This window comes from Desmodus rotundus, chromosome 11 (genome assembly GCF_022682495.2).
Source record: "Desmodus rotundus isolate HL8 chromosome 11, HLdesRot8A.1, whole genome shotgun sequence".
Lineage (NCBI taxonomy): Eukaryota > Metazoa > Chordata > Mammalia > Chiroptera > Phyllostomidae > Desmodus > Desmodus rotundus.
Window position 1 is genome coordinate 29,281,987 of NC_071397.1, and position 13,876 is coordinate 29,295,862.

The following is a 13,876-nucleotide window of genomic DNA, read 5'->3' on the forward strand; positions in this document are numbered from 1 at the left end:
CCCAATCAAAAACACAGTTAACATGGTCTTGATCTTGCTGAGACTTTGCTACATGCCTTCTTCAGGCTTGGAGAACCAGGTAACTCTCACTGGGACAACTGGGCCTTCCCTTCCACATCATAGTCATGAACACATGATTCATCTCCAGTTATGACCTTCTTGTGGAAACCTGTTTCACTGGTAGCAGTTTGAATCAAGTCATAAGCAACTGCAGCACAATGTTCCTTCTGTTCTTGTAGCAGAAGCCACGGAATGAATTTTGCCACAACATGTTTCATGCCAAGAACCTGCATCAAAATCTCAGACACAGTAGCTTTTGGAATCCCCAGATCAGCTTCTAGTTCTTGCACAGTCAGTTGCCAATCTTTGTTGATTGTGGCCTGTAAACGTTCAATATTCTCAGGTGTTCTGCTCCTTGCAGGCCTTCCAATACGTAGATCACCTTCCACAGATTCTCAACCATCTTTGAAGTATTTGTGCCACACTTTTATTTGTGCTGCACTCATTGCATAAACCCTGAAAGCCTTCTAAATTACTCAAATAGTTTCCATGGAGGAATGTTCAAGCTTAACACAAAACTTGATGCAGATTTGTTGGTCTACTCACTCAGTCATTTTGAATGTGATGGCCACACAGTACACATGCTCACTCCATGGCATGTACCACCCCACTGACTAGTACAGTGAAGTTGTCATTGTTCACACACACACATTCTAGTCCACTCTCCTTGGCTGCCAGGTTACATCGATGCCATGCAAACCATTCTCATTATATTAACTACATATGTACTTTGTCTGGACAGACCCCATCATATGTGCAGCAGAAACCTATTTCCTACCACCACCACCCAGCATTATTCTGTCTCAGTATTTTCTCTCTTATGGTTCAACTTACCGCTTATTGAGTCCCTTCTATAAGTGTAGTCGGAGATCAAAAATAAATCCTCTGTCCTCTAGAACTCATAATTAAGAAAATAAGATACACATGTAATGGCATTTTCAAGATCAGAGTAAGAATGAATTAAGGGAGGGGCTCTGAGACAAATGGTGAGCTCTACCCAAATTTAATTTAAGTAAACTACACCTTCAGTGTATCCATAATTTTTCTAGTAACTAATAAGTCCATTCTTAGACCTCACTAAATGAGAGTAGTGAGCTAGATAATAAATAATAATCACCAAATTTTAATTTTTTGTGAAGAAATGTGATTTTTCTATAGTAGGTTGACCTGTGTTTTACTAATGACAACACTGATATCATTTTCTTTGTAAATTTCAAATATTTGAAAAAGGACAGCTCAAAAATATGGCCAAAAATTGGTCCTGAGTAATTTAAGTAGTAAATAATCCATTGGAGACTAAAAATAATGTCCCAGTTTTTCATCAAGTTCCTAAATGGGTCCTAGACTTAGCGTAGGTGTGGGTGGAAGGAGGGTCTGGAATCATCAGGATCCAGGAGGTAGAAAAGTGGGTTATATATGGGAGTATACCTTATTTTACTACTTGGGCTTCACTCACAAAACATTCTCATACATACGTTTTTAATCCATTGAATACGTTTTAAATCAGTTTTAATATTTTTGCATTATTTAGGCTTTTGTTATGTAACTTCTACAAGAAGTAAAGAAGTGGAATTTTTATTACTCTTATATGTGACTCAGAATTGATTGTGCTCCCTTGATGAATGTTCGGTGTGTGCATGTTTTAATAGCTCGTGTTTAAAAACACTGAAAGAACTGTCAGCATTTGGATGGATGTCAAAAATGTTATATGTAAGTTTGACTATTCATGAAATGATAATAGTTTCCTAAGGGTAAGAGGGAGCATTTAATCTAGAGCCAAGATTGTGTCGGCCTTGTAAATAATGACGTAGCTCCCTGTAATTACATTATAATTAATACTTAGTATGTTTAGTTTTCAACATTCGTTTTCTTACACACATTAGGAATTCACTAGTCTTAAATTGGCCTAATTAGCTAAGTTTCCTTGGTTGTGTAACATTATAGCAACAAACAAAACTGATCACTTTTTTCATTCCCGGGTTTTTATTCCTGTCTAAATCAGTAAAGCATACACTCCATATGTCCCTTTAACATTAAATTTTTCCAAAAGTAGATTAAAGAAATTAAAATAATAACTGCCTATACTTTATTAGTGTTTTGTGGAGAAGTCAGAGAGATTTTGGTGGACACTGAGGACTGACGATCCATGCAGAATTTTTTGTACTAATGCTTTTAGAAAATTAGTTGCAATAATTTATACTAACTCCTGACAATTTTAGTCAAATGAAACCTATCTGAATTAAAAATTAAAATGTTTTTAACTTTTTTCTATTCAAAATAAAATTAGATATTAAAAGTTTGCATGTTACAACATTATGAAAATTTGTTTTGATAAAAGAAGGGAGAACTGAATATATGTATGATAAGTAATTATGGGTCAGCACAAGCACATCAGATGTTTCAGTTTAAAGGTAGCCATGACTTTTAAAGAAAAAGGTCATGGAATAACATGAATCCTAATTATTTTTAAATGGGGCAATGAAAGAAGGTTACTTCTGAAATGAATGTGATTTCAGATTTGTTTGAATATGTATTACTAGACTTCTCATTGATTCCAAGCCATTTAAGTCATTTAAATTATGATCAGTTAATCACAAATATTTACAAAATCCTTTGAAAATTACTGCCTTTACTAGAAAACTTTTAGTAGAGTTCATTGGTTTCCCTATATTAATATTTTACTCAGACATTAATAGACATGCGGCATGATGAATAAGACACAAATTCTACCTGTTGTCCTTAGAGCCTTGTGAGAGAAACAAATCATTATGTGGATAATCATTTAAATGAACTTGTGATCGGTAATTTAAAAGACAAATAGAAGGCACTGTGAGACTGTGGAAAGTCAGGGAGGGGTGGGTTTTCTTAAGATGAGTTTGGCTGTGATGTAGAGAATGGTGGGGTCTGTGTCTAGTGTCACCAGGAAACTCTTAGAGATACGCAAGCAATAAGCGGTAATGGGGGCATTAGGAGTAGACGTAGATGGATCAAATATATTTTGGAGATACATTAAAAGGACATGGTCACTGGATGTAAGAAAGAAATTTGAGACCAGAAAGTATGAAGGATGAGTTCTAGATTCCTGGCATGAGCACCAGGAGGATCTGGTGTGGATTTATTGAGTTGAGAAACACTGGAAGACGATCTAGTTTTGGAGAGGACCCTAAGTTTGCTCTTTGACATGCTAAGTTTCTAATGCTCATGAGACAGAAGAGTGGGTTATGGTCATGCAAGTGGTTGGATATGTGGTCGTCAGCTCAGACAATAAAGTGGGATTATAAATTTTAGAATCACTGGCCCAGAGAATTCAAAGCCCACTGGCAAGAGAATGTAGATTGAGAATAAAAAGAGCCTGAATCTCCCACATCTACAGGTTGATTAGGGAAGGAGGAAGACCAGGAGAGACAGAAAAAGCTTTCAGAAAGGTAACTGCTTAGCAATAACTGCTGAAGATTTTATAAAACCAGCAATAGTGTCATGGTGAGTAGGAATTCTTGTGTGATAGTAACTATCTGTGAGAATCAGGAGACTTGACTTCCAGATTAACAACACCAGGTACTTCCTGTCCCTTTTTTATGATCCGAACAAATGATTATTTTCCCTACCACTTTATGAGAAAGTATTAAAGGTCTATGATACCAAAAGTTAAATGTTGTGAATAGGCATACGTTGAAGCCAACGTCACAACGTGTTTTCTTAGCAGATCCTTACAGAGCTGCTCTCAACCAAAATGTAGTTGTATTTATAGAATTTAAATATAGAAAGAGGCATTGTGGTTTTTGCTTGCAAACGTTGCTACTATTTACTTATGGTAGTTTGGTGAAACGTGGTTCTGATCACGTGGGAATGTTCACTGGGGGTGAACGTTGGGCCTCACCCCTGGTTTGGAGTCACCTTTTTTCTTCTTCTAGAGTAAACTATGAAGATAAACCAGTTGAAGATGGGTAATTCATTGTTATGAATATGTTACATAGCTTAACCTTGGAAGAACTCAATCACTTTAAAAGTTTTGTTCAAACAGTAAAGTAGGTATTAACTTTCACAACATTCCTTGGGAGGCAGGTGTACATGGAAGCATCTATTAACATGTCCTCGCTCTTTCCTCACAGGGTTCCCTGGGGATTCAAGGCCCCCAAGGTCCACCGGGAAAAGAGGGTCCGAGGGTAAGTAAACTTGGAACAACTGGCAGGCGTTACTAACTCAGGACTTACTTATTTCTGACACTAACAGAAATAAAACCAAAATAGAGCAAGCAGAGAGGCATAAGGAGAGTATCAGCTAGCTGAAGGCTGAAATTTGAGATTTGAGATTTTGACAAAGACAATCCAAACACTTCTGTATATTTTCAGGATTGGCAGCACAAATGTAGAGATACGGTTTGGGTAAAATGACTTAACTGTAATTGGATCTAAAGTATATTTCCTCATATTTGGGGGTACTGAGTTAAGCTCTTACTTTTTTGAACAGTTGATGAGTACCTTTGTGGAATTCCAGCTTGTTTGTGAATTCTGAAAAGATTGTGGATATTAACTACCTTCTTTAGCCAAATTAAATTATTACCTTTAGTGATTCTTTGTAACTTCATATCATTACTGTCTACTGCCTTTGAGATAAGCTATATGGAAAGTGAGTAGGTTGTACTTGCAGTTGGGAGAGTGACAATCCCTTCTGTCTCTGGTCCGGGAGTCTCATCGAACCCCTGCAGTGATAACCAGTCAACTGCACTGGAACATTTTTAGTAACGAGGCACCCATTCTTGTGACATATTGTTACTATTACTATTTTCACACTGTTTTCACATCTTAAGATATTTTATGAGTGCTTTCTCATTTGAGTATTACCAACTTCTGTAACCTTACAGGTGAGGATTCTGTGATTCATAATGTTTAGATAAGTTGCCTAAAATCAAAGAGCTAATTAAAAGTAGAACCAGGACTTGAAGTTGGGGCTTCTGACTCAATCCCATGTTCTTTTCCTCTGTCCCAGTATATTAACCCCAATCTGGCTTTTAGTCATTTTTCTTTATTATTCCTAGTCTGCTGTCTGGCAAATAAGTCTGTTGCTTCAAATATATTAAAGTCCTTCAAATATTTGAGGACCAGTGGTGTATTTTACCAAGGCTTACCTCTTATCAGGTTAATAAAATTTCAGTTCTCTTAACTCTTTTATCATATGACTTCCTGACCCACTACTATTCTGATAGTCTTTCCTTGAAAACGCCCATGGACCTTTGGGGTATCAGGAATGGGACCGATTATGTGCGGTCTTACTGAGCACATGGTAAAATGTGACCAGTTCACCCTGTACCATAGACACTATACTTCCATTGTAACCTAAGCCTGGGCCAGGCTTCTGTGTATGGTATTGGACCTTTTTCTTTTTCTTTTCTTTTTTTTTTTTTTTTTTTTGTAAACTAACTCCTTCTGCTAGAGCAGCTCTGGTTCTATTGTTTTTTTTTTTCTTTTGGTGTTATAATTAATATTTGATTTGGAAAAAATGGACCAAGTGATATCCAAGTCTTTTTAATTTTTAAAATTCTATGTCCATTTTTTATCCCCAGGGTCTAGTTTGGTGAACACAAAAGGAGTTAATAAGTGTGATGGCTAAGAAAATAAAAATCTTTTGAGTAGTGGCTAACATTTATGGGCTATCTACAATGTGTTAAGTGCTTCATAATTATTATTTCATTTATTCTTCACAATAGCCCTACAGGCTATAATTCTACTGTAGTCTTCATGGAAAAACTGAAAATTTGAAGCTATCTGGGCAGGATGCATGGCTAGTGCGTGGAACGATGCTATTCTGAAATTACTTACAAAGGATCCATACTTGGGTGCTACTCTCACACACGTGTGTGTGCCTGTGGTTTCCCCTTTAGTTCTCCAGCCTCTCCTCGAGTCCAGTAATCTACCTGAATCAAAGTTTTAAATAGTCTTACTTTAAAAAGTTAAAAATTACTTGTTAGACCTGTGCTTTGAAACTGCCTTAAGCATTTAACTCATTAGGGGCAGAGAACTAGATGAAATGACCTTACGAAGTTAATTTCTAAGCTTCTTATTCTGTTTTCTCACAATGATGCATCTAGGCCATGTTTCTGATTTACTCGACTTCTCATCCAGGGAATATTTTCCTTCTGGTAACTACCCCTTCCTGGAAACTGAGTGAAAACTCAGACTCTCTAGGTCATATCCAAGGCATATAAGGAACTCACACAACTCAATAGCAAAGAAATCAATAACCGCATTTAAAAATGGGCAAAGGACCTGAACAGACATTTCTCAAAGGAAGGCATACAAATGGCTGACAGGTATATGAGAAGGTGCTCCACATGGCTAATCATCAGGGAAATGCAAATCAAAATTACAATGAGATATCACACCTATTAGAATGATTATCAAAAAGACAAAATGTAGCACTTTCTATAGATAGTATAGGGATATCTATACTCCCACATTCATCACAGCATTATTCACAGTAGCCAAGATATGGAAACAGTGTACAGTCCACTGACCAATGAACAGGTAAATAAAGAAAAACACGCACATATGCTTTCCATGCACACACAATGGAATTTACTCAGCCTTAAAAACGAAGGAAATCCTGCCATTTGTGACAACATGGATGAAGCTGGAAGACATTATGCTGAGTGAGATAAGCCAGATACAGAAAGACAAATACTGGGTTCCTCGTATGTGGAATCTAAAAATGTCTAATTAATAGAAACAGAGAGTAGAAGGGTTGTTACTAGGGACTGAGGGAGGGGAATATGGAGAGATTTTGGTAAAGGTGTACAAAGTTTTAGCTCTACAAGATAAATAAGTTACGGAGATTGAATGTACAGCATAGGTTAGCAATATTGTATTAAATACTTGGAATTTGCCAAAAGGGTAGATCTTAAGTGTTTTCACCACACATGAAAAAGGAAACTATGTGAAATGATGGATGGGTTAAATTAGTTTGATTGTGGTATTTCACAATGTGTAAGCATATATCGACCATCAAGATATATGCTTTAAATATGTACAATTTTTAATTGTCAAGTATAACTCCATAAAGTAGGAAATAATAATAAACCAATTTTCAGTTATAACTCCAAAAAAACCCAACTTATACTCCCTAGGTGGTTTGAGATGGCGGACATGCCTGTGTGTGTGTGTGTGTGTGTGTGTGTAAATGTGTAACCTGAGATCTACCCTCTTAACCAATATTTAGGGGTACACTGCTCTTGTATTTTTGACTCATGTTGACATGTGGTCAATTCAATGCTTCTTCTCTTTCGCTTTAATGAAAACTTCTGCCAAGTCAGATCTTCACCCATCCTGCTGTTCAGTTGCCTTTGGAGTCATGGAGTCGGAACTGATCTGTGTCATTGTTAAATTTCATCTTCTGGATTTTAGTCCATAATACCATTCTATTGGTTGGACTTTTGGGGTTTTTTTCCAGTGAAATAGCTCCCAGAAATATATATACCTCAAATTTTGATAAACCTCCCCTCTACTCACTGAAATCATTAATAAATCCTGAACAGACAGGGCCTGACGAGTCTGTGTAACACTGCAAAGGCTGCCATCTTGTCTGCCACTGATGTTCTGTGCCGTGATAATCAAATCATGAACAAAGACATTTGAATTCTACCTCCTTGCCACCCACATTTCTTAATTTGGCCTGTAAGGTAATTATGAGAGTCTTTATCAGACTAGCTGAAATTAAAAAAAAATTCAAATGTGGCTTTTTTAAAACAAGTTTTGTTTTTATTTCTTTTAAGATTTTATTTATTTATTTTTAGAGAGGGGAAGGGAGGGAGAAAGAGAGGGAGAGAAACATCAATGTGAGGTTGCTTCTCATGCACTCCCTACTGGGGACCTGGCCAGCAACCCAGGCATGTGCCCTGACTGGGAATAGAACTGGTGACCCTTTGGTTCACAGGCCAGCACTCAGTCCACTGAGCCACACCAGCCAGGAACAAATGAGGCTTTTGAAAAATAATAATGCTTCAAATTGAAATGGTACCCTAGCAAAGCTTACATTTCACAAGGCCAGTTAAAAATAAATTAAACTTATGCATTATTCATGATAATTGTGGAGCTCAACCACTATTCAAATTGTAAAGCTCAACCACTATTTTACAGAAATGTACTCCATTTATAAATAGGTAGAGTCCAGAGAGTTTTACATGACTTTTATTTTCTCTTTTATGAAGGGTGTGACACAGTGTTAGAAACTAAAGAATAGAATTTTAAAGGTGCTGTTAGATAATGTGGTTTGTCATTATTCCCGTTTTTTTACAATTGTTGTATTTATCAGCAAAAGGTAGCTAGAGTAGGTATTATTGACATTACCCAAATTTACAAATCATTATTTCCAAATATGCTCAGTGATTTATTCTGCTTTACAGGCTACTTGAAAGAGAGGCAAATTAATTTAAGAAATGAGTGTTCTTACATATAGGTCCCTATTAGTGCCACTATTCCTTCCCTGTGCAAGAGTTAGGTAGAACTCAGCTCTTTGAGACATATAAATGTAAGTGTGTGTGTACAAACACGCACACACACACACACACATTCTTAAAGACAAGGCCAGTAATTTTTCTGCTTCATTGAAGTTTGCATTAGAAAACAACAGAAAAATCTATATTTAAAATTATTTTTATTGATCCATTGTCAAGAAACTTTTACATTTTGATTACAGCTGTTTGACCAGGAAGGAATTGACTATTATTAAGTTTATTATTAAGCTTATTGTAATGGAATATAAAAAGTGTGACAAGTGTTATATGCCTCACTTCTAGGCATGATGTTTCTAAGGAAAGCAGAACATTTAATTTTAGATAAATTATTGACTTGTTAGCTTTCCTCAGTGATTAAGTAGATAGTATCCTCTATTCTAACAATATCTCACAATTATGCTAAGTTTCAAATATGGGTATCCTACATAAATATACTATCAAAAGTACCAAACATCAGACTTGTTACTATTACTACTAATTTTATTAAGGCATAAGGATTCTGATTAATAAATTTTTATTCCATTTACCCTTTGTGTAAAGTTTTCTATAAGCACAATAAAAATATTATTTTCTTACAAGTAACGCAACACAATTCTGTCTGAAATTTTTATTAGTTGTTTTTATTATTTTCATTATCTTTTAAGCTGCTAGTTCTTAGATTATAAAGTGTTCATTAATAAAATATAGTAGTAGCAAGCTTCTTGTACTTAAAAACTGCTCTTAACCTCAACAATATTTGGGAGTGGTATATGTCTGAGATTTGCAGGTATTTTTTTCTTAACATCCTGATTTTCTGTTTTGAGTCTTTGATATGCCATTAAATTTTTTTTCACTTTGTTATCTTTTTGAAGTCCTACAAGTAAAACATTTGGCTGCCACATTTTTGTGTCTCACATCCTTTATAGATTAATACAATATTTTTAAATTCAACTAACATTGAATATTGACCCTAAGCCACAGAGGAGAATTGTGGAGAAGAACACCACGGGCCGTCAGTTACCTGGAGCCCAGGAGGATGTCCACTGGTGATGAGGACAGAGGGCCCAGAAGGGACCAGGGCATCACAGGGCCAAGGAATCAACAGAAGAGAGTTTCAAGGTGCAAGGAGAATTCAGTAGGATTTAAATGTGGAACAAAGTCAGGGAGGAAGTGATAGATAAGGAAAGAGGCGGTTGGAATTGGTGCCAGCTGAGAGAGAAGTTTTAGTTGGATAATCGGAGAGCGTCAGAAGCGTAAGTTGTAAGAAAAGGTGTGAGAGAATCAGCGGTGGACGGTGAGGAAGGAGAGGCAGCAGTGGGCAGTCAGTCCGGGGGAGAGATGAGGCCAGACACTGGGTGGAAGCCCAGAGACGTATCTTAGTGAGGAATGGAGGGCTCCCGGCAGCTGCATTTCACGTGGACTCCTCAAAGGAACTGGCATTTATAAGCATCCCCTCTAAGATACAGATTCCTCTGGGGTTTTCTAATACTCCTAGTAGAACTCCCAAAATATAAAAAATCATTATTTTAACATAACCTTGGATTTCTCCTTTATAGTTACATGAAGTGCATGTCTGAATAATCTCTAGGTTAGTATACATCTACCATGGCTTTTTGTTTGTTTGTTTAAAGAAATCTCTCTAGGTCTCTGAAAAAAGGAAAAAAAGAAAACATTTACTGGTGAATCAGCTATAATTACTTCCCCAAACAGAAATTTGGTTGGTTGGACCAAAATGACACCTCACTCTTGCATTCTGTTGCTGGATCCTGAACAGAACTGTTACGTTTTAAATTCCTTCAGCTGTGCTCTCAGTTCAGCTCCTGTGCCTGCGCCTTTCGTCTTCTCTGCAGGCAACGGCCCTTCCCCACCACCCCCCCCCTTTGTTTTCTTGCATCTGTCGGCATCTAACTCTCCTTCCCACATTTTTGTGTGCAGATTTTACTTTCCTTTGACGTGTTTGCTCCAAGCCAGCTTTGGACCCTGCATCTGGGGTCAGGACTCCTTGCATTCTAAACCACACAGAGAACCTGGACACACTTAGCCCTCGCCCTGATCTGGCTGTGTCTCTTTATGTCAGTTCAGGCTTGATGGCAAAGGATCCGGGTCATATCTCCTCAACAAGACGGTAATCTGATGGTCAGTCCTGCAAAATGTGGGAGGACAGGGCGGACAGTGTGTCTGCTGGCTTCTTAGGCTCTGAGCAACATGGGGTATAACATGGAGGTGCCACCTAGGCTCTAGGGCTAGACAGTCTGAATTTAAGTCCTAGCTTTACCACCATTAGCTGTGTGACCTTGGGCAAGTTCCTCAGCCTGTCTGTGCCTCAGTTTCCTCATTTAGAGAATGGAGATTCTGATAATCCCTACCCCACAGCGTGGTTGTGAGGAGCAGGCTGTGTATGAGTTAGCGATTGTCTGATTCTCATCCCAGACTGGGGATCTGAAGCTGTCTGAAGAAGGGAAGGAAGCATATAACTTCAGAGTATTGGGACTGATTAAAGAGAATGTCTTAATTGGCCAAGAAAAATTATTTAAGGTAAAATGGCTGTTTTCACTACCACTCCGTTGAACCCATTTTATTTAATTTTCACCTGAATTCTTACTTTACCTGTATGTCCATGCCCAAGTTCTAACAGCCCAGAAGCTTTATGAGGCCTGGTGTTGGTCCAGCTTCATAATAGAATTAAGAATCTAAAAGCTTTTGTACATGTGGAGTAGATTATGTTCTTTCCTTGAAGGAACAGAGATGAGGGTTTTGTCTTTATTGTGGAGTAGCTGCGCCCTTAATGCTTGTTTCGAGCATAAGCTGTGTTGATCGTGGATACATTCAAGGTGTTCATGGAAAAACACTTTGTTCTTCTTTTGGCTTATTTATTTCTGAACTAATTTGTATGGTTCACATAAGAAGATACAAGTAACATAATGTTCTAATAATTCCTGAGTTATATCAATCTCATTAGGAAAAAGGACAACAAAATCACTGCTTCTGTTTTCACATACTCTAGGGCTCATCTAAGCAAAATTTTCCTTAAGCTGATTTGTTTTTATGAGACTTGCTATATTTTTCGATGAAATTATACCCTGATAGCCTCGCTGTATTTAGTGAAAACTTCATAGAACATAGCAAGCCTGTAACTCAGGTCAGACCTGCCTCCCATATGGTAAAATAAATATTTCTTCTCATTTTAGGATAGGTTATTAGGACAATGCTAACTTCACAGCTCTAAAATGACCTCAGAGGTTTAATGAAACAAGTTCAGTGCCCAGTAGAACCACTAACAATTGTCTGTAGTTGGAATTAAACTATGTTACATGGGTCTGAATTTGGGGGAGGAGATTATGAAGAAAAGAATGAAGAGCGATGAATTTCCAGCTCAGGCAGTAATTTTGTTAGTTGAACATTACGATTAGAAGGAAATAGAAGATTGTCTTCTTATCTTTATGTATTAAAGCTGACACTGACCTGTAAAATGCACAGTGAGCATGCACAAAATTCTGCTCACTCACTAAAGCTGTGACTAGTGTCCTGGTGTCAAGAATTTGTATTGTTAACAGCAAAATTATATTAAATAATGGTTTTAATGCTGGTCCTAGGTAAAACATAAATATAAGGGGAAAGACCTCTTTTTTGCTTGGATCCATATATAAATGCGTAAATATACATATTTAAAATAGCATTTTAGAGGTCCTGCATTCTACAATGAGCAGTTCATGTTTATTGTACCTGTTTTAAATTTCTACTTTACTTCCTGTGAAATTTCCTAAGCATGGCTCCTTGAGGATGCCTCGAGAGTTTACAAGAGATATCAACTTTGAGCATATCTGACATTTTTAATGGGTGACTGGGAAATTATGTACCCTGTTCTGGTCTCAAGAGCTATGCAGTTTTCACCCAACACCTTACTAGAATTTACAAAACTAATGAGATTCAGAAGATAAAAATGATCCAATCTACATTTATCCCTGCATTTCTCTTTGCTGAGCTTCAAAACCCACTTTGGGGAACCTTCACTATCATTGTAGTGCCTTATACTGCTGGCTTTGCCTTGCTGTCTTTAGAAAGAAACTCAATCATTTAGGATTATCCAGTTATCCCCGGTTTACCTGTGAGACTATTAAAATTAACACTTGTAAAAGGGTGATACTGTGTAATTGAGAAAGCTCTTATTGAGTTAAATTAGCCACCCAGGGAGAAAAATATACAGGGAGAAAAATAGTATAAATTCTGCCATATATTAAATCACATAATGGTTTATTTTGCGTTTATATCTTCTTTGTGTGAAGTACTATCTCTACTAGGAATGTAAGGCATTCACACATTATAAGCATCTGTGTCACTGTATATCATATGTACAGATTATGTACATTTGCAATCTGACTTTAGTTCTTTTTTATGTGCCTTGGGGGCTGTACTTTGTATGTGTGTATAAATATAAAGTGTTCTATGTGCTGCCATTGTTTTATTCCCTATTTCAGTGATTAAGTGATACATCAGTATAGACTATAAGAGTTGCATAACAGTCTTCTGCCCTTTGTCATATGACACATTTCTCAAAGCAAAAATATATTATTTACAAATAACCTCCTGTGCTAGTCCTAAGTGATGTGGTCCCAAATAGCATGTGATTCATTATTAAGCATGTGACTTCCCCATCGACTGTTTCACATATTTAGGTGTAATTTCATACTTGTGAGATTTCTTACCAGCATTTCAGAGTTCTTGTCAGTTAGATGTCCCTCAAGACTTAGAATCAGAATTTCAGAAGACATTGAAAAGATTTCAAGGAATGATATTGGTCTGCTTTATCTGAAAATTTGTACTTCACAGTTTTCTCCTAGTGCCCTGCACCCAGATACCCCTGCTCATTCTAGCTTGGTGTTCCCAATGCTGTAACGGATATAGCTTCGGGAATAATGGAGTACGGCAGGAAGAAGAGGAAGCAGCTAATATACGTTAATGTGAAACAAATGTTCGCAAGGGAGTAGTTGTGTAGCAAGGACAAGAATTCTCCGCTTTACCTCACACTCTGTGACAGGTGGGAAAGACGAGTCAAAGGAACAAGATGTTGGGAGACAACTTCTCACTCAGTCTAATTAGAGTCGGGTGAAAACAAGACACAGTAGGAGATGCAGCCCAGACTTGGTGAGAATAGGCCATCCCTTAGGTGAAGTTAAATACCACAGCTAGTTAAGGACCATGTGCCCGTGGTCCACTGTGGTAAACTTCACTCCAATTAGTGAGTCTTTGCAGTGCAGTTGAAACACAAGAGACGAGGGCCCTGGGAAGGAGGTAACATATTTATGTATAACTGGTAACCAGTGTTTTTGTTTC

At 37.3% G+C, this 13,876-nt stretch overlaps 1 protein-coding gene across 1 annotated transcript in view; it reads left to right on the forward strand.

The window, feature by feature from the left end:
• Nucleotides 1–13,876, forward strand: part of COL19A1 (collagen type XIX alpha 1 chain) — a 335,696-nt gene that overhangs the window by 186,445 nt on the left and 135,375 nt on the right. Inside the window, exon 15 of the mRNA XM_045184877.2 lies at nucleotides 4,170–4,223. Within this exon, the coding sequence (XP_045040812.2) occupies nucleotides 4,170–4,223 (54 nt within the window). The remainder of the gene's footprint in view (nucleotides 1–4,169; nucleotides 4,224–13,876) is intronic.